Source organism: Lemur catta, chromosome 1 (assembly GCF_020740605.2).
Source record: "Lemur catta isolate mLemCat1 chromosome 1, mLemCat1.pri, whole genome shotgun sequence".
NCBI classification, from domain to species: Eukaryota; Metazoa; Chordata; class Mammalia; order Primates; family Lemuridae; genus Lemur; species Lemur catta.
The window spans coordinates 246,760,125-246,780,988 of NC_059128.1; the positions used below are offsets into that span (position 1 = coordinate 246,760,125).

The 20,864-nt window shown below is 37.6% G+C and overlaps 1 protein-coding gene across 2 annotated transcripts in view; it reads right to left on the reverse strand.

Annotated features, from left to right (window-relative positions):
• NSUN3 (NOP2/Sun RNA methyltransferase 3) overlaps positions 1 to 20,864 on the reverse strand; it is a 99,532-nt gene that overhangs the window by 58,096 nt on the left and 20,572 nt on the right. For both annotated transcript variants that reach the window (XM_045540438.1, XM_045540437.1), the window contains exons 3-5: positions 15,118 to 15,461; positions 4,639 to 4,793; positions 3,707 to 3,828 (exon numbers count right to left, since the gene is read on the reverse strand). In XM_045540438.1, the coding sequence (XP_045396394.1) occupies positions 3,707 to 3,828; positions 4,639 to 4,793; positions 15,118 to 15,461 (621 nt within the window). The remainder of the gene's footprint in view (positions 1 to 3,706; positions 3,829 to 4,638; positions 4,794 to 15,117; positions 15,462 to 20,864) is intronic.

The window sequence follows — 20,864 nt, forward strand, 5'->3', positions numbered from 1 at the left end:
CAAGTACAGCTGAGATGTCTTAGTGATTGATGGAATAGAAGAGAAAGAGGGAAGTTGGAGATGGATTTCTGAGTTAGGCAAATGCATGGTGGTGTGGTATTTACTAGGATAAAAAAGAGAGAAGAGGCAAAGTGGGGTCTCTGTTTTGATATTTGGGGAGGGGAACTAGGAGAGCAATAGAAATTATAAGTCTTACCTTGACGAGTTGAATTTGATGTGTCTAGGCATCTCTGACATATAATTGAATATATAGGTCTGAGGCTAAGGACAAAGATCTGAGCTCAGACACATATTTGGGAGATTGCATTTTATATTATTTGAAGCCATCAGATAGAGAAAAGCACTAATATCAGTAGCCTAAGGAAACCCAAAATTTGTGGGATGAGCTGATTAAGAACAAATAAAGAAAAATATGAAGAATCACATAACTAAAGAAGGAGGGAGGAAACCAGGAAAGTATATTATCAAATGTCAAGGGAAGAGAATATTTTAAGTGGGAGCAAGCAGTTAACAAAGCCAAGTGCGACAGAGAGTATAAACTGGTATAGCCTTTTTGGAGAACAATTCAACACAACTATTAAAGTGTTTGATCCTCAATTCCACTTCTCAAAATTTACTGAAGAAAAAAAAAAATGTAGGTGCCCCTGTCCAATGAGACAAATTAAAGGACAGTTCACAAAAGTATAAAAAAGAAACAAAGAATGTAAATATCTAAAAATAGAGGATTAAATAGAATATAATAGACTGATCTTCTTGACTATTCCACAGAACTTAACGAGAACAAAGTAGATCTACATGGGAAAGACTAAGAAATATTAAGTACAAAAAAGAGCAAGTTACAGAACAATATAGACATAATAGTAGCAGTTATTTTTTAATTTATTTCTCTATGTATATATAGTTGTAAGAAAATGTATAGAAAAGTGGGCAAAGGACATGAATAGAAACTTTTCAAAAGAAGATATAAGATTGGCTAACAAACTTATGAAAAAATGCTCAACATCTCTAATCATCAGGGAAATGCAAATCAAAACCACAATGAGATATCACCTAACTTCAGTGAGAATGGCCTTTATCAAAAAGTCCCAAAACAATACATGTTGGCATGGATGCGGAGAGAGAGGAACACTCATACACTGCTGGTGAACTGCAAACTAGTGCAACCCCTGTGGAAAGCAATATGGAGATACCTTAAACAGATTCAAGTAGACCTACCATTCGATCCAGCAATCCCATTATTGGGCATGTACCCAAAAGAACAAAAGTCATTATATAAAAAAGACACCTGCACCCGAATGTTTATAGCAGCACAATTCACAATTGCAAAGATGTGGAAACAACCCAAATGCCCATCAATACATGAGTGGATTAGTAAAATGTGGTATATGTATACCACGGAGTATTACTCAGCTATAAGAAATAATAGTGATATAGAATCTCTTTTGTTCTCCTGGAAAGAGTGGGAACCCATTCTATTAAGTGAAGTATCCCAAGAATGGAAAAATAAGCACCACATGTACTCACCAGCAAATTGGTTTCCCTGATCATCACCTAAGTGCACATTTGGGAATAACAACAATTGGGTGTCGGACAGATGTGGGGGGTGGGGGAAGGGGATGGGTGTATCCCTACATAATGAGTGCAATGCGCACCGCCTGGGGAATGGACACGCCTAAAGCTCTGACTTGGGGGGATGGGGGGGCATGGGCAATATACATAACCTGAACTTTTGTACCCCCATAATAAGCTGAAATAACAAAAATAAAAAAATAAAAATAAAAATAATTTTTGACAAAAAAAAAAAAGTCTGCAAGAGTATACACCAAACTTAAGTCCAATAGTTAATTCTATGAAGAAAATTTGTATTTGGTTAGGCATGTGGCCTAGAAGGCCTTTTGCTTCATCTCTATTATTTGATTTATTTTTACAATGAAAATATTTCCATGCATTAGGTGTATGGCCAAAAGCATATTTTTAAAGCTGGGCACAGTGGCTCAAGCCTGTAATCCTAGCACTTTGGGAAGCTGAGGCAAAAGGACTGCTTGAGGTCAGGAGTCTGAAACCAGCCTGAGCAAGAGTGAGACCCTATTTCTACAAAAAATAGAAAAAAAAAATTAGCTGGGTGTGGTGGTTTGCACCTATAGTCCCAGCTACTTGAGAGTCTGAAGCAGAAGAATTGCTTGAGCCCAGGAGTTTGAGGTTGCTGTGAGCTATAATGACGCCATTGTACTCTAGCCTGGGCAACAGAGTGAGACTCTGCCCCCACGTAAAAAAAGAAAAAAAATTAAAATCCCATCAAATATATTTTTTAAATAAATCAAGTAAAATTAACATAGAAAAATATCCATTTATCAACTAATGGGGCTTTAGTAACTTTAATAAGAATAGGCTTGAAAGAATAAAGGAGACAAAAGGTAAAAATACAATGAATTAAGACAAAATGAGAGAAAAAATAGTAGACAGACTATACACAGAAAGCCCAATAATGAACATGAAGAAAAAGAAGTCCAGGGGAGATTTTTCATGACATGGAGTAGAAAAATAATAATCTCAGGAACCTAGTTGCTTACCCACAGCTTAAAATAAAAATTGGAGGTCACAATGCTAATGAGCCATCACAAAATTTAGTAACTGTATATGGTATACGGGATAACAATGGCAAGGCCCAGAGTAGCAGGAATAATTCATTAAGAAGACAAATCAATAAAGTCTAGATGAGAAACATGATTTAGAGAAGGGTCCAGGCAACATCTCAAAGCTAATAACCTAAGAGGTAAAAGGAAAAGGTGGTATAGAGTTTTCAAAATATCTTAGGGTTACATGAAAGGCTGACACCAGAAGTACACAAACAAGTGGTCTAACTGCCAGATGAGAAGTACTGGGTACTACCAAGAATCACCACAATGAGCCGATACATGATCTGGTACAAGAACAAGACTATGTATTAGTATTGGTTGTAATGTTTAGGTAATGGCATGCATTCATTGTTATGTATCAATCAGAAGTTGGAAGTAAAGCATGTTGTCAGAAATGCATACCATCATTCACTGTCATTCTACATGTAAGAGGTAATAAGTGATAAGGCACCATTTAGCTATATTTTAAATATTCTGAAGAATTTTTTTTCAGCATTAAAAAATAGGAATTACTTGGGAGTAGGGTATAAACTGAAATTTCTTTTGGAACCAGAACAAAAATGTCCCCAAATACCTCTGTTCTGAAGGAAACCAAATATCTCTTGGAGCCAAGCCCTGCTGGAAAATTCTTGGAGGGAAGATAAGTGCTAACAACTAGCTGTAACTTCCTAGGGGATGATTCATCCAGAACATTATAAAAAATGCATCCTGATCCAAAGCTACTGTTACAGGGAGACTATTCAGATTTTGGTTAAAGAAAGAATAACATGATGAACCCTAGGCTTGGGATGGTCCCCGTAAGCAAACAACTTTGAACCATAGTAAAATTGTTTATGCTTTTTAAAAGACAATGTACAGCAATACTACATTTCTTTGTGGGGAGTGGGTTGGGCATTATAGCATGAGAGCTGAAAGGGAAGAGGTTGGAACTTTCTGAGTGTAGCCTTTGGAGGAATATTTGCTGACACCTACATAGGTAGCCCTCCATTTGGGGGCCTGACATGTTTTGTCACACCTATTTAAATTACATTGGAAACCGAAAAATACCCTTTTGAATTAACAGTCCTCACCTTAAGAGTTCTATCTGTAGAATGGGCAAATTCCTCCTTTGACTTATCCTACAGGCCGCCTTCTGAGAATCAGAGGAGAACAACCAACTTCGATCATTTGAACATGGAGCATCCACTAACACCTAGCGAGAAAAAAGGACAAATGATGCAAATATACACTGACAATATATTCTGATGCACAAAGAGATAGAGAAGCTATGTAAATCATGACAAATAGCAAATAAATGAAAATATTTCTTTTGAAACTGAAAATATACCATGGTAAGTTTTCTTTCTTTCTTTCTTTCTTTCTTTTTTAATATCTATTCAGCATTCCAGTGGTACGGTCTTTATTACAGTTCCTCAGTAACACTTTTCAGAAAATTTTCCTATTTATTTTCAGTGTTTAGTTTTTTTTTTGGGGGGGGGGAATAGGAGAATTAAAGTCTACTTATGTCTACTAATGATATTTGATATTCTTGACAACTACAGCAAAAACTTTTACAAAAGTTACTCTTTGTAAATAACCATTACTATATTTCTGGGTTCTTAGCATTTATTTTAAAAACTAGTATTTCAATTTCAGTTGACTAAAATGATCTCTTTTTCTTCAACTGTCATGCTTTCATACAAAATGTTACTGAATTAAAGCAATACAGTGCACATGTTTGTGTACTGACCCAAATAATATCTGATCTTTTCCTGAGTATCTTTGACATACCTGGAAATATACAACATTCTACAATCCTCAATCCCAATGTTACCGCTTCCTTTGAACCATGATGACCATCAAATGAAAACTGCTTCCATGTTCACTTTATCAAAATTTCCCAGAGTACTGAGAAACTGTATCAGGCTATGTCTGGGAGCAGATGGAAACTAACAACAACACAGTAACATAATTAGTGGTATTATTGGGAATCCATCAGTTTGTCACAATGTAATAAAAGTACCTTGTCAAATGTTTCAGGCTGGGCATCTCCCATTTCTCTGCCATCCAATTCAGACACTTTAATCGCATTTATCAAAGGCTGTGGGATGAAAGATTCTAATGTCTGCCTCAGCCACCTCAATCTCAGACTATCATATTCATTACAATGAAGGTAACCTAAATATAAAGGATTAAAAAGTTTCAAATGAAGGCAATCGAGATGTTAAATTTCTACTTTTCAGCAAATAAATTTCAAAAAGAAATCAATTCATAATTATGCATAAATAGGCCTCAGAGGTAAACATTATAATTATCTTCTGCCTTAAAAACAGAAATATATATATTTATACACACACACACACATACACACTGCATAAAACATTTACAATAGTCATGCCTACACAGCTTCTCAGAAGCTCGCAGCATTTGCTCAATCAAATTTAATTTTGGAGGTGAAGTCTACAAGGATTATGGATCTGTAAAGATATGCTATCCAACCAATACCTCAGACACAGTTCTCATCCTAATGTACTAACTCTTAAGAGCAAAGTACAATACAGCATATCTTCATTTTAAATAAAGGAAGGTAAAGTAGTATGTGGAAAAAAGCAAGTGCTATGTGCTCTATAGTAAGAAAGACATGGATTTAAATTATAAACTGGGACTTTGGAGAAGTTACTTAGCTCTTCAAGAGTCTCAGTTTCCTTATTTATAAAATGGGAGTTGTACCTAGCTACTTCACAGATTGGTTGTTAAGATTAAATGTGATAGCTTTAGTAACATACCAAGCATAGTACTGCAAAAATAATAATAACAAATGTTTATAATAATTACTAAGAATTCTTGAGTCCTCATTATGTGCTTGACATTGCTCTAAGCACTTTACATGTAGTAATACATTTAATCTTCACAAACCTATGAGTTAGATACTGTTATTATTTCTGTTTTACTGATGAGGAAAATTGAGGCCAAGAGAGGTTAGGGACCTTGCCCAGCTTAGTTCCAGAGCTGTATCTACTCTTTAAACAGTACTGCATGCTGCTTCTCAATATAGAGGACATTCAGCAAATGATTCTCCTCCTAGTGAGACAATTGTTTTGTTTTTCCTTTATTTAAATACATATGCATATATATATCATATATGTATATATATGTGTGTATATATATGCAAACATATTTTTAAATGCATAAAAGCACAAACGAAGACATTAAAAATTACCTGAAACCCATTGTCTTCAGATAACCCCCATATAGCATTTTGCTGAATAGTTATACTGTATTTCTTTATATATATTCTCACATATAAAATTTTAAATAAATAGAATTATATTATATTTTTGGTAGTGTCAGTTTTCTTTCTACTCTTCATCTACTCCCTCCACTATCTGCCCCATCAAAAGTAACCCATGTTATTAACCTGACATATATACACCAACATGCAGAATTGTATTATACACACTTCTCTGTCTCCTTATTCTCCATATACATCAATACCTCAAAGGAAATAGCCCCAAGTCAATTGGCAGAGATAAAAATAATTTTTAAAGGTTGCTAAATAGCACAAGGAACAGATGTATCATCCTTTTTTTCAATCATTTCCCTACTTTTGTGTGCTTACACTGTTCTGTTGTCACTAATAACACTCAGCAAACACCTTTATACAGCTGTCCTTACATGGTACGCTTTTATTGTTATGGTACAGTACCACAGCAATGGATAGGTTTGAGAATTTTTAGTTTTAGTAAGTACTACCATTTCATTCCACCAACCCTGCACAAGAAGTGTTATTGTTAGTATGATATGGGTTATGATGTCGTTGTATATTAAGTTGCACTTCCTTGATCACTAAAACTATTGAACATCTTTTCATTTTACTACTGGCCATTTCATTTTGCTTCTCTCTCAGCTGCCTATATTTATCCTTTGTCTATTTTTTTACCATTGTACCATTTATATTTTTCTTATTAACCAGTAAGATAGTTTCATATTATAAATATTAAAACTTTCTCTGCCATCTGACTTGCAAATGTTTTCTAAATTATCTTCTGAATTTCTTTGTATCTTTTGTATAAGTTTCACAATTTTTTTATAGTAAATCATATCATCCCTTTATAATTTCTAGGTTTTTTGATTTTATTTAAGGTAGTATTCACAACCATTTTCAGATCTAATTCAACTAAACATTTAGACTTACACAGGCCACATTTGTTGTTGCCCTACACACGATAGGAACCACAACTTTCTAAGAAGGCAGGGTGAGCCACTCTTCCTTCTCACATTCACACAGGTAGTAATTCAAGTGCAAAATAAGACTCACATTGAGGCAGGTGCAGGATCTGTCCTAGCTTACAAGCCTCATTCATGTACAACAGGAACCAAAATTTCTAACAACTTCATAGGCACAGCTTTGGGGTCCTCCACAAAGACATGCATAGTTATAAGAATCACCGCACTCAGAAAAACTCAAAGCATGCCATCTCTTTTAGCTCTCTAGGGTTTATTTATCCTTTCTCCCCGTGCACATGCAGTTTACCAATCAGGGTCATTTTTATCATAAGCAATGTTGTCTAGAAACACCGTGATGCTCTGTCAGGTTACCAGGAAAATAATGCTAGAGAACTAGCTGAAAGTCAAATTGTAAAGTACAAAGGAAATTTTTTTTTTTGTAAAGCTTCTGCTCAAATACATAAAGGTGTTTATATGTTGAGTTGTGGTTTTTTTCTGTCACTCCAACCTGGGCAATATAGCAAGACCCTGTCTCTAAAAATAATTTTTTTATTTTTAATGTGCTAGGCATGGTGACTCATATCTTAGTCCCAGCTACTTGGAAGGCAAAGGTGGGAGGATTACTTGAGGCCAGGAGACTGAGACCAGCCTGGGTGATACAGACAGACCCAATCTCTTAAAAAAAAAAAAAAAAAAAAAAAAAACTTTTAATGATTTCCCATCATCCACTGAATAAAATTCAAACATCTAGTCTTTAATTCAGGGTCCACAATAGAACTCAAGACAATCTTTCAATTTTAATCTTCTGCTATTTCACCTATATACTCTGTGCTCCTCCAAACTTGATTGACTATTCTATTTCCCAAACATACTTTGTACCTCTCTTGTAGTATTTACCATATTTTATTTTATGACAGGTGTTTATGTTCATAGCTTACTTTTACTACTACCAGGGCTCCAGATTTCTATATGAGAGGAGTTCAGGAGGTAGAATCAGTTTTGTTAGAAACAGAAGAGGAGAAGGAAATCATCTTAAAGCACATTTGCAGAGAGACTATATACTTTTATATTTAGTTTGTATGTTTATTTTGGTTGGCTTTTGGAGGATTCACTAACGGAGCTTAAGTAGGTGTCTGAAAGCCCCTGTCATAGCCTGAATCACTAGAAAACATTGGAAGACAAAAGTTGATGTTATGGAAGGAGTGCAATTCTAGGGAAGAAAAAGAGAGAAAAAAGGAAGTAAATCATAGCAGATGAGTACACAGATATGATTTGCAATCAAGCTGGTTATAGCTTTGGTCAGTCTCTCAGGATATCTCTACAGTCTGAAATTAGAGAGCCTTGGGAAGAAAATGTGGGGGAGATTAGAGTAGGGAGGACAAACAATCTGCTGGCTGCTTCCTGTCTCCTTTCTCTCCTTGGTTAAAGTCCATTCCAAGAGTTGATAACTTCCACCCACTTCGGGTTTCTGTACCTAGCCCCTCCAAGCAACTGCTAAAAAAGCAAGACAGCACCCAAGGTCAGGTACCAAAAGCACACAGGTGTGGTGATCTCTGCTTGTCAACTGGGACACATCCAGAGGCTTCTCAATTTGTGGCAGTGGTAGCAGTAGCAGCAGACAACTGCATGAATAGCTTGAGTCTTTGCTAGGGTTTCTGCAGTCTCTCGAATCAATTCAAGTGGTTTTAGCCTTGAGGTGAGGGCAAGGACTAACGATGAAGCCAAACCCATCCTTGTTGATGTATAAACTGGGTCTAAAATAGCCCCAAAGTCATATCTTGTGTCCACCACTGCCTACCAGATAATAAGAGCCTTAAAGGAAAGAATCATGTCTTACTTATCTTTCATTCCATTTTTCTTTTTTTGGTTTAAATATTTTGTATTCTATTTCTATTCTTTTAGTGGTAAACTTTAAGATTTTAACATGAGTACATTTAAAAAACATAACTTAAGTCTATTTCACTATCTTTTCTAAAAGATACAAGAATCTCATAACACTTTCTCCTAACTTAGATGTTACCTTTATTGCATATTTGGGTTTTATTTGGGGTTACATTTTTTAACCCCACAAAACATTATTATTGTCTTCCACAGCCAAGGATGGTTAGATTCTCCCACATATTTCCCATCTTCTTTCCTCTTCATTTTTTTTTTTTTTTTTTGTAGCTCCTAACTTCCATCTTGGATGGCTTTCTTTTTTCCTAAAGTACATCCTTTAGAATTGTTGGTGACAAACTCTTAATCAATTTTTCTCTCTCTCTCCCCTTACTCTCAAAAAAAAAAAAAAAAATGCCTATTTCACCTATTTCACTTTTGCTTTTCAGGGATATTTTGACTGAGCATCTTTCTGGATTGACAGTCATCTTTTCTTAGCACACTGAAAACATCGTTCCTATGAATGCTGGTTTCTCTTGTTACTCTCATGTTAACCCTCTAAGCTGTTGTTCCTTTGAAGGTAAACTGTCCATTCTCTCTGGCTACGATTAAGATCTCTTTATTTTCAGTGTTCTACAACTTCACTATAATGGCCTACATTGATTTAGCTGTGGTTATGAAATTTCAAAGGGTACATTCTCTCCTTCTCCCCCAGAACCAAGGTTGAAGACAGGCAGTTTTCTTTGCAGTCTCATGGAGAGGACAATTTCTTCCTTTACCTTATATGGATGGTATAGTACTTTGGAGTCCCAGCTTTATATGAGTTGGTTTCCTATTAGATGCTCTATGTGGCACTGGCTTTGTTTTTTATTCCTGCATTTTCACAAAGCAATAAAAATCAACATGAAAGTTTTTTGTGCTAAGCAAATGCTCTCAAGTCAAAAGCCAGCTTCAGTACTCAATTTACCTTCAAGGTTCCCACTACCTCTTAGATTTTGGTCACTAAGTATTTAAAGATTGTTGATGCATTTTAAAAGATTTTGGTTTTCTTTAATATCATATTCTACATTTTAAGTTGCTTTCTTGGGGGAGTGGTGGTTAGAGTACCTAGTTTGCCACACGATGGGAAGCAGATGTCTTTATCATTTCTATATCCCTCAACTCTATACTGCCCAATGCCTTGCACATAGTATGTGCACACTAAATGTGGATAACTTGATTTGAAACATGGCATTATAATAAAGAATATTTAAATCACTACTACTGAAAATCAGGGCAGCTTTTCATTAAATTATAGCTTTAGTCAAGATTATCAATTCAGCATTTTGAAATAGCTCCCACATGTTTTACTTAGATGTAGATTTTATTTGAAATGGTCTTAGGTTGGTTAAACTTTTAAAAATATGCAATATAAAGTGTCACAATGCAAGTTTCATATACATGTACTAGTACTTAGTACATTGAGATAATTAACCTTGTGCTTAAATTGTTAAAAATAAATCAAGTTGATATTTTTTCATCTGAGTAGGAAAAGGGGTGAATTTAACAAATCCCTAAAAAAGTCACTGAGGCTTTAGCATCTGCACATGGCAGCCTTTGGTCCAAAGAAAGGAAATGAAACTGGTAGTTTCATTTATTCATTTATTTTAGTATACCTACCTAACTTAGAAAAAAATACTTTTGCCTTATTTCTTCTGAGCCATAAGCTATAATTATAACTGTTTTCTACTGTGAACTAAAATAAAATCCTAAGTGCCTCCCCTCACCCTGCCAATTGAATAGACCCCCTTTTAGCCAACAGGATCCAAAAAAAACCTTAAAACTGAGTTCCCAGCTATGATTGGAAGGAAGGTCTGACATGCTTCATTATACCTCCTCCCTTTTGGAGTTTTGATACAACAACTGACCAGTATTAATTCTAAAACAGAGATTACAAAATTGATAAGTCAGGCTCTTTGTGACAATAAGATATAAAATTAATAACAAGACTTAAGGGCATGCAGGACAAAGGTTATATCACCTGCGGGTCGTCAATTTGCTTAATAGATCACTTATATTGGGGCTTGTCTCTGATTAACAGACTTCCTTATCTTAACTTAAAACATTCTAAGCCTTCACACAAAGCTTTATTTCTTTAAGCTGTTACAAATCAAAGAATCTTTGAACCCACTTATAACCTGTAATACCCCCCCACCTTCATGATGTCTCACCTTTTCAGGCCAAACCAGTGTATTGATTTATAACTTTATGGACAATTCCTGTCTCTCTAAAATGTATAAAACGAAACTGTAACCCAACTGCCTCAGGACCACTTGCTCAAAACTTCTTGGGTATGGTTCCCTAGGCCACAGTCACACACATTGGCTCAGAACAAATCTCTTTAAATTATTTTACAGAGTTTGGGTTTTTCCATTAACAATAAGTTCCTTTCAATGTCAAAACTGGAATAATGACATTGTCCTGTACACTAAAAGTGCTAAGAAGGCTAATGGTAAGATTCTTTGAACTACTTGGAAGCAATGTTACAAATTCACAAAAGAACAAAACAGCAATAATGAATTTTTTAAAATTTAGCTGACATTAGATTAAAATGCACTTGAGAACACAACCACTTTAAGGTTCTAACTTATTAAGGCACTTATTATGGACTAGACATAGTGTTAGTTGAAGCAGACACAGATAAATAAGAACCTGCTCTATGTTCAAGAAGACTAACAGAGAGTTGTCTAACAGAAGCAACTAGACAAGTCAACAGGTGAGTATCACTGGGAGACCTTGGAATAGAGTCAACAGTGTAACAGAGAGAACGCCCTGAAAAAGGGTGAAGATGTTTTACAAGCTGTCTTTTTAAAACTTCCCCCACTCTTTTGGGGAATTAAAACCTGCATCCCTGCCTCAGGCCAGCGGTCAGGAGAGGCAGGGAATGTCTCCTTTGCTCTTTGTACCACAAGAGATAGCTCAACAGAACTCTGCGGTGGAGGTCAGGAGGTTGTTTTTCCCAGGGGATAGGATGGATCAGAATTATCAACTATAGTTAAACAGCAATAGCCTGAGCTGAAAACCTTCCCTTTAAAAGCTCTGTATTTCTGCTTATAGTTAGGAAAATTGATACTTTAAGACAGGAGTCTGCCATTCTCCTCATTTGCCAGCAAATTGACAAATCTCTCTTTCCTTCTCCTCAAATCGCTTGTCCTCATTCTTCCGATGGAGCTTTGGGGATAAGTACCAAACTTCTGACATGACCTCGGAGATAAATGCTGAACTTTCAGTAACAACGGTACAACAGTAAAACTTGCGTTCTGATCCCAGTTCTGCCACCTACCTTAGACAGTTTAGTTAACTTCTCTCTGTCTCAGTTTCATCTTTAAAATGGGAATGATAATACTGAACTCAGTGCTGCAGAGTTAAATGAGATAATGGTCACCAGTGATAGTCACAGTGTTCCTCAGAGCCCTAAGACTTTGGGAAGAATTATACATGGAAATAAAATATAAGATGTTGGAAGCAGAGACTACTAAAAATGTGTGAAAAGCACAGATTTATGAAGTGTGATTAACACAGTCATTACTACACATAAAGTGTTCCAAAATGATTATAGTTTTTATTACTACAAAGAAGATCCACCTAATGTAAGGAGCTCAGGTAAGGCTTTCCAGGGAAACTGATTCCTGAGGTATAACCTGAAGGATGGAAAGTGGTACCTGAAGAGTGTGCAAAAAGGACTACAGATATGAAGGAGCAGGAAAGAAGGCAAAAGCAATTCAACAAAGAAAAATGTCTTCCTAATCTTCCCAATCACCAAAGGCTAACCAGGTGTCAAATGTTAACACTGACATCAAAGAGATTTTCCTGCCTGGAGGGACACAACAAGAAACTTGACTAAGCCACTCCACCAAGCTGGGTCATCCTCAGTTAATATGTTAATGTTTTTCTATTTAGAAATAGAATTATTTGCTCTTTTCTGTCCAGACCAGGACATTACAAAGGCTGTGTTGACAAAAAACATGGTCAGTCCATTGCTGTGCTAACAGGTGAGAGCAGCTAGACCAAAAGAATAGTAGACTAATTTTTTTAAAATTATTCTAAAGCATGAGCTTTTTAATCATTCAAAGCTGTGAGCCTCTTGGCCCCAAATAAAGACCAATACTGATCTAAAGAAATTTGGTGTACAAATGCACATTTAGTGCAGCCATCATTTTAAGTTTTGCTTATAAAAGCTTTGATTAGCATTGCTTCTACATTCCAAATTCAAGCACTGTAGCTAACCTAATTTGGGCTTTAAGCATCAGCATGAAGACATCTGTACTTCTTAGTAAATCATTATCATTAGTCCTACTTAGATGAAAAGCTATTTTACTTGGAACACTGCCTGTAGTTCACTGCCCTTGATATAAGAATAGGAAGATTCTTCACCACTTGAAACTCCCAGAATATATCAGTTTGCCTTTGGGTTCCTAATCAAATCAAATTTGCTACCATAAATGTGTAAAATATTTATAGCCTACTAATGAGGATAATTTAGGATTAAAATGCCCTCTCTTCAAACTTGTAACCAAATTTGACATTTCTCTTCCATCTTTTATAATACTAAAAATTTCATACCCAGAATTAAGGAGTATAAGCCCTGTAACAGCCAATATAAGAATACTGTCCAAGAACATTAAAAGAGTAGAAGTAAAAACAAATACTCCTTTATAACACACAATTCCATAAAACTTGAGGTCAAATGATAAAAATAATAAGGTAAACTTATAAAATAACCTCTTCTGTTGTGATCAACAAACTTCAATAACAGAGTTTAAATCAGAATTCTAAAATATGCAGTATATTTTCTCCTAAACATATGGTTAGCTGATATATTTGTACCAATGCCTAGTACAACTTGGATTCACATTTGTCATTAAAAAAATTTTTTTAATCTATTTCAACAGTGAATACTTTCAAAAAAAGATATAAATTAGCAGTCTTCAAACTGGGATATGCATGCCTTGGGGATATATAACAACTTTCTAAGAGACAGGCAGGCTTGGATAGTTTCAAAAGAATCAATTTTCAGATCATCAACTTCCCAAAGAAGAACACCTCCTCTGGGGCATCTCCTTTCACATGACACTTCACCAATTTTACAAATGAAAAGCAAGCTTCCCACTCATCCAGAATCTTATTATGGCAACATGTGTCAAGGCGTAGAAACCTCCAGAACATCACATAAGGGCAGTTCAACACATTGGTGTCTTGGCTGAGAAAGTGAGTGAGTCTAATAAGACACACTGCCTTTTGTAACTTACATGGTTCAAATTCTTTGCTTTCAACAAAAATCAAAAGTGGACTTAAGGAGTGCTTGCCTAATAGGTCATTAAAATAATGTTTGATGAAGATCTGTATGTGATTTGGGGCTATAAATTAGAAGGACTTTAAAGAACCAGTAAACCCACTGTAACACAATTCCCACCACTTCCATCTTCTTATCTACCTAAACAACAGCATTTGCACCAAAAAAAACAAAAAAAACAAAAAAAACCCAGCATATAAAATCCGACAAAATTGATGCTGAATTCTGCCTCGTTTAGCAATAAGTAGTTTTAATCCAGGGAAACCTGAATTAGTTTTTTAAAAAAGTCCCATCCGTCTCATTAAGAAAAAATTCACAGTGAATATTTTTACTTTTAATAAATATTTGTAAAAATGTATATCACTTTTGTACTAATAGTGATAATGATAAAGTCATTTCAAAAGACCTTATTACATTGTCTAATACTATGCCTTCTTGCCACATGTGGCTGTGAGCACTTGACATGTGGCTAGTCCAAACTGAAATGTGCACTAAGCATAAAATAACCAATTTTGAAGCCTGTAAGAAAATGATGATGTAACATATCTCATTAAAATTTTTTATTTTTATTACATGTTGAAATAGTATTTTGAATGTATCGGGTTACAAAGCATTATTCAAATTAATTTCACCTGTTTCTACTTTTTTAATGGGACTACTCAAAAATACAAAATTATGTATGTACTTCACCTTAGAACCTTATGGTTTAATGATACAAAAAATGATTTTAAATGTGTATGTTTTTGTTGCAGAGATGTATGACAGGAATATCAATTCAAGACTCTTAAGTATAAAAGTAAACAATAAAATTAAAAATACCTCTGTCATTGGCTTATCAGCATTCAAATTATCTGGCAGATCTGTATTTACAAAATGTTGTAGTTTTGTCCCCAGTCACCTGCTAGGATTAAGTAGCTGGAAAAAGATATTATTTACACTAATTTCCTCAGCTAAAATTTCCATAGTGTCCTGGTTTTCAGGCTTCCTAAGTTTGCAAACTTAATCTTATGCTTCTCCCCACATATGGATATTAAAAAGTTGTCAAATACTGAAAGAAAAGCACACTACCTGGACAAGCACACTGCAGCAGAGCTATCGATTTGCCTCCAGGAGCAGCACACAGATCCAGAACCTTCTCCCCATCCCTTAATTCCAGAGCCAGAACTGGGAGAAGAGAAGCAGCATTTAGAAGGTAGTATTTTTTCAGGTTTCCAGTTTGGTGTCTTTCTGAAGGCAGTCGGTCGGAGGTTCTGCTAAGGTAACACTTCATTGATTCAGGATAGTAGGGTAAAGGTCCCTGAAAGAGTGTGTGATAGCCCTTCAAATGTAAATCCTTTTCCAGTTTAAAAGGATAATTGAATCGGTTAAGTAGGACAGCATATTGCCAGCATGATGGAGATGTCAGTACATCCCTAGGAACAGAAAAAGAAAATAAAGGAATATCAATATTATATACACCAATACAATTTTATATGATTAATCAGGTAAGTGTGGTCCTAGTTTTACACTTCACTTACATGTGATTTTTCAGAGAAAGGATCAGTATTCCTGACTTTTCCTTTTGCCCCTTGAGGCTCTGATATGGCTCAGTCCAGCACTGTTATGATCCTGTCTCTATTTTCAAAAATCAACATTTTGTTCATCATGGCTTTTTTAAAATTAATTTTGATCATAAATTCTGCACCAGAGAGGTATGGCCCAGCCTAGGCTCAGCCTTGCCCATCCCTGCCGAATATCTCACCAAAAAAACATGGCCTGACTTTACATACCTCTAAATCTGTCAAAAGGGATTTTTGTCCATCACTCTTTGCACAAGGAACTGTTTTTCTTAGAGACAAAATTTAAAACCAGAGACTATTAATGTTGGAGGGAAAAGCACTATCATAAAAGGGTGTTAGAGGGAATGAGTGTTTCCCTCTGATGAAGATAAGAGGCATGGGATGCTAACTACAGTGAGCTCCACAGTAATGGAGTTAATGAGGCGATGAGTGGCTCAGATGACACAAAACCAAGGATGATTTAAAAACCACTTACGGATTGATGGTGCAGGCTTTCCCCCCAGCAGCTTTACCTTCCTAAATTTGTATTCGGCCCAACAGTTAGATCTCTTGACAATCACAAGCTCACATCAACTGACAGATGATACAGCAGGAAATATTTAATTTATTTACTAGCTGACCTTTCTAGCTGAGTTCTTTGGGAGCCTCATTAACCATGGTCAATTAAATAAATTCCAGCTGCTACTCAACCTGGAGTTGCCTCAGTGAGAAATGGCTGGATTGAAATGTAACACCTGCGACTGGAAGTGTGCCATGTGAATCTCAATTTAGGGCTAATATGCACAACTATTTTCTCCTTTCACTGTCTCTTACTCTATGGATGGTACGTCATAGGAGCCTGGCATATCCGTTTCAGTTTTTAGAGGATGATAACCTCTTTTTCAGAAAGAGGTTTGAAAACTTAATCAAGGATCTGTAAAAAAGGTTCCTGGGCTCTACCCAGAGTTTCTGATTCAGCAGGTCTAAGGTGGGGCCTAAAATCTGCATTTTTCACAGGTTTTCAGGTGACGTTAATGCTGCTGATATAAAGTGGACCCCAAAGGCAAACTTTCGAATGCCACTGTGGTAAATCCTATGACAATTCATCCTCATCTTACCCTTGAAACTGGTTGAAAATCTATCCAGTGTTGTGAGTCATGTGTAATAGAGAAATGGTTAGAAACATACTTTAATTATATACACTGGAGTGGCTTGTGCCCACTCCTTAGCTAACAAAAGACAAGATACTTTCAATTGGTTAATATCAGACAGAGTGAATCTCTATTCATTCTTCTTTTTTTCTTTGAAATTTTCAAAGCTATTCTTGAATGTTTATACTTTCAGATGAACTTTAGAATTAAAATTCAGTTAAAAATAATTTATAAAATATTTGTGTGTCTAAATAGATGTGGTAACCTTGACTAGGATATTATTAATAAAAGCATTAAACTTGGAAAGAGATAATACTGAAGATGGCGGAGTGGAGGTGACCTCCTGGATTTGTGCTCCCAGAGAGGAAGGCGTGGATCTCCACCTGCCACAACGCTAGAGGATTGCTTCTCCACAGGAACGGCGGTGTGAACCCACGGAGAATCACCGTGGGACACGGGGAACAGGAAAAAACAGAGGCGAGTGAGAAATCAGACCGAGATAATTTGGAGAGTGCGGGACGGAAAACAGACAGCGGAGTGCGGGACGGCCGTGCCTGCCTCACCGGCGAGTGGGGCGGGTGCAGCCCCACAGCAGAGCGGCTTGATCTCCCCACTGACCCCCACATCCACTCGGTCAGGGATCTGGCTGAAATTGGTGCAGAATCACCGCGGGAGACGTGGAGCTCCGAGGACAGGTGACATAGGCGGGAGAGAGCTTGGACTCGGGCGGGTCTCCGTGGTGCCCTATCTCTGAAAGGGACAGACGCGGACCTGCACCGAGGCGAGGGGCCGCGAGCGTGAAATATTAAAGCGGGACTTTTTTGCTTTTTTTTTTTTCCCCCGTACGGCAGCTCTCCGGCTGGGGAGCCGCTGCGGGCCCTGGCGCCTGCCGACCTCTGAACGCTCTCGCGTGGTCGCCATCTCGGTTCCCACAGCTAAGCGGAAAGGACCTTGGACTCTGGCAGGCCTCTGCGGTGCCAGTGCCCTATCTCTTAAAGGGACAGACGCGGACCTGCACCGAGGCGAGGGGCCGCGAGCGTGAAATATTAAAGCGGGACATTTTTGCTTTCCTCTTCCCGTACGGCAGCTCTCTGGCTGGGGAGCCGCTGTGGGCCCTGGCGCCTGCCGAGCTCTGAACGCTTTCCCCTGGCGCCTGCGACCGACAGACGCGCGGTGGCCATCTCGGTTCCCACAGCTAAGCGGAAAGGACCTTGAACTCTGGCAGGCCTCTGCGGTGCCGGAGCCCTATCTCTTAAAGGGACAGACGCGGACCTGCACCGAGGCGAGGGGCCCCGAGCCTGAAATATTAAAGTGGGATTTTTTTTTTCTTTTTTTCTTTTTATCTCTCTCTTTCTTTCTTTCTTTCTTTCTCTTTTCTTTCTTGTTTTCTCTTTCTTCTTCTTGTTATTCATATTGTTTCTCTCCTTTTTTTTTTTTTTTTTTTTTTTCTTTTCTTTTTTCCTTTCTTTTTCTTTTCTCCTTTCCGGTGTCCCTCCAGCCCAGGAGCTACTGTAAACTCCTGAGTGCTCCAGACCCCCAGCTGTGATTCCTATCGGACCCTGAAAATTACCCCCCAGTGCCAGTGATCTGCGGGTGGGCAGGAACAATTGTGCGGGCCAAGGTCTAACTGCTGCAGAGCCATAGGGTGCCAGGCGACTCCTCAGGAGGCTCCATCCCCTGATCCATAGACCCTCTCCAGGTCCCCTTCCCAGGTGTGAACACTGAGTGCTTCCCTAAACGCAAGAGTGTGGAGCCCGGACCTTGGGAACACTGGGACAGTGTAGACCTTTGCCCGTGGGAGCTGCAGCAGCTGGGGCACTGAGGGAGTGAGGGCACCGCCTCCTCGGCCTAGCCAGTGTCTTTCCTGCTGAAGGAGACAGAAACCACACATCCAGAGGAAGAACCAAAAAGCCAGGGAGAGGAAAAAAAAAAAAAAAAGAGAGGGAGAAGAGGCTTTCTGCTTGCAAATCATGTGAATCCTGCCTACTAACTGAAAGTCCGCAACACAATGATTTAACTTGCCAAACTGGTCTTAGGTCAAGCCAACCCTCTGGGGGTGGACCCATCAGAAGCAGTCCCCCAACTGAGATAGAAAAAAGAAACTCTAAACAGCACACAACAGTCTCCCCCTATAGATAAAGGAAGCAACATTCCTAGACTGTTCCATAGCCTAAGAACAGAGTACAAGACGTGCTGTTAACTAGACTAAAGCTGTGAGAAAAGATCTAACGATAGAGCCAGATGGGAAGGGCTCAGCGGAAAAATATGGGGAGCACAAAAAACCAAACGGAAACCTCGCCCCCAAAGAGAAATACCAACTCTCCTCCAATTGGCACAAGCCAGTTTCAGAATACCAATATGTTACCAGAAGAATTTCAGTCTTGGGTTATAAATAAGCTGAATGATATACAAGAAAAAATTGATATCCACCGCAAAGAAACCGCAAAAAAATTCCAGGATTTGGAAGAAAAATTCACTAAAGAAATAGACGTATTGAAAAAAAACCAAACTGAACTCCTAGAAATGAGGGATTTATTCAGGGAGCTACAAAACACAGTGGAAAGTCTCAAGAACAGGGTAGATCAAATAGAAGACAGAATCTCAGAAATCGAAGATAACTCTTTCCAATTAAATAAGACAGTCACAGAGATAGAGCAAAGAAATAAGAAAAAAGACCAGAGTCTTCAAGAAATGTGGGATTATGTGAAGAAACCTAACGTGAGAGTTATAGGCATCCCTGAAGGTGAAGAAGATAATAAGCAAGGGCTGGATAAACTATTTGAAGACATAATAGAAGAAAATTTCCCAGGCCTTGCTAAAACTTTAGATATACAGGTTCAAGAAGCTCAAAGAACCCCTGGTAGATTCATAGCAAATAGGAAAACACCACGCCACGTAGTCGTCAGACTGACCAAAATATCCACTAAAGAGACCCTTCTTCGAGCTGTAAGGAGAAAGAAACAAGTAACATACAAAGGGAGGCCCATTAGAATTACGCCAGATTTCTCAACTGAAACTTTACAAGCAAGAAGAAGTTGGGGCCCCATTCTCACTCTTCTGAAACAGAATAATGCCCAGCCTAGAATCTTGTACCCAGCTAAGCTAAGCTTTCTATATGAAGGAGAAATTAAGACATTCTCGGATAAACAAGGACTGAGGGAATTCACCAAGACAAGGCCACCCCTCCAAGAAGTACTCAAAAGAGAGTTACACACGGATCATCACAACAAAGACCCACGAATGTAAAACCACCCAAGAGCTAAAGATCAAATTCTAGCCACCACAATGGCTCAAGAGAGAAAACATAGCAATGAAGTTCTACCCAATAAGATAAACAGAAATCTATCCCAATTATCAGTTCTCTCACTAAATGTCAATGGCCTGAATTCCCCACTCAAGAGACATAGACTGGGCCAATGGATAAAAAAACACAAACCAAGTGTCTGCTGCCTTCAGGAAACTCACTTAACCGGCAAAGATGCATTTAGACTGAAAATAAAAGGATGGAACCTGATATTTCAAGCAAATGGTAGCCAAAAGAAAGCTGGTGTGGCAGTTTTAATTTCCAATAACTTAGTCTTCAAACCAACAAAAGTAATAAAAGACAAAGACGGTTACTACATACTGGTGAAAGGCACAATTCAACAAGAAGACATAACCATACTTAATATATATGCACCCAATCTAGGTGCACCCAGATTCATAAAGCAAATCCTACTCGATCTAAACCAAATCATAGGCAACAACACTTTAATAGTTGGAGATTTTAATACCCCACTGACAGCACAGGACAGATCCTCCAAGCAGAAAATAAGTAAAGACATAGTAGACTTAAACAGAATGCTAGAACAAATGGGCCTGACTGACATCTACAGGACATTCTACCCGAAAACCACTGAATATACATTCTTCTCATCAGCTCACGGGACATTCTCTAAGATTGACCATATCCTAGGTCATAAAGCAAGTCTTAAAAAAATTAAAAAAATAGAAATCATACCCTGCATCTTCTCAGATCACAATGGAATAAAAATAATAATGAACCTTAACAGGAACTCTCATTCCTACGCAAAGTCATGGAAGCTAAACAACCTTCTCCTGAATAACAATTTTGTAAAGGAAGAAA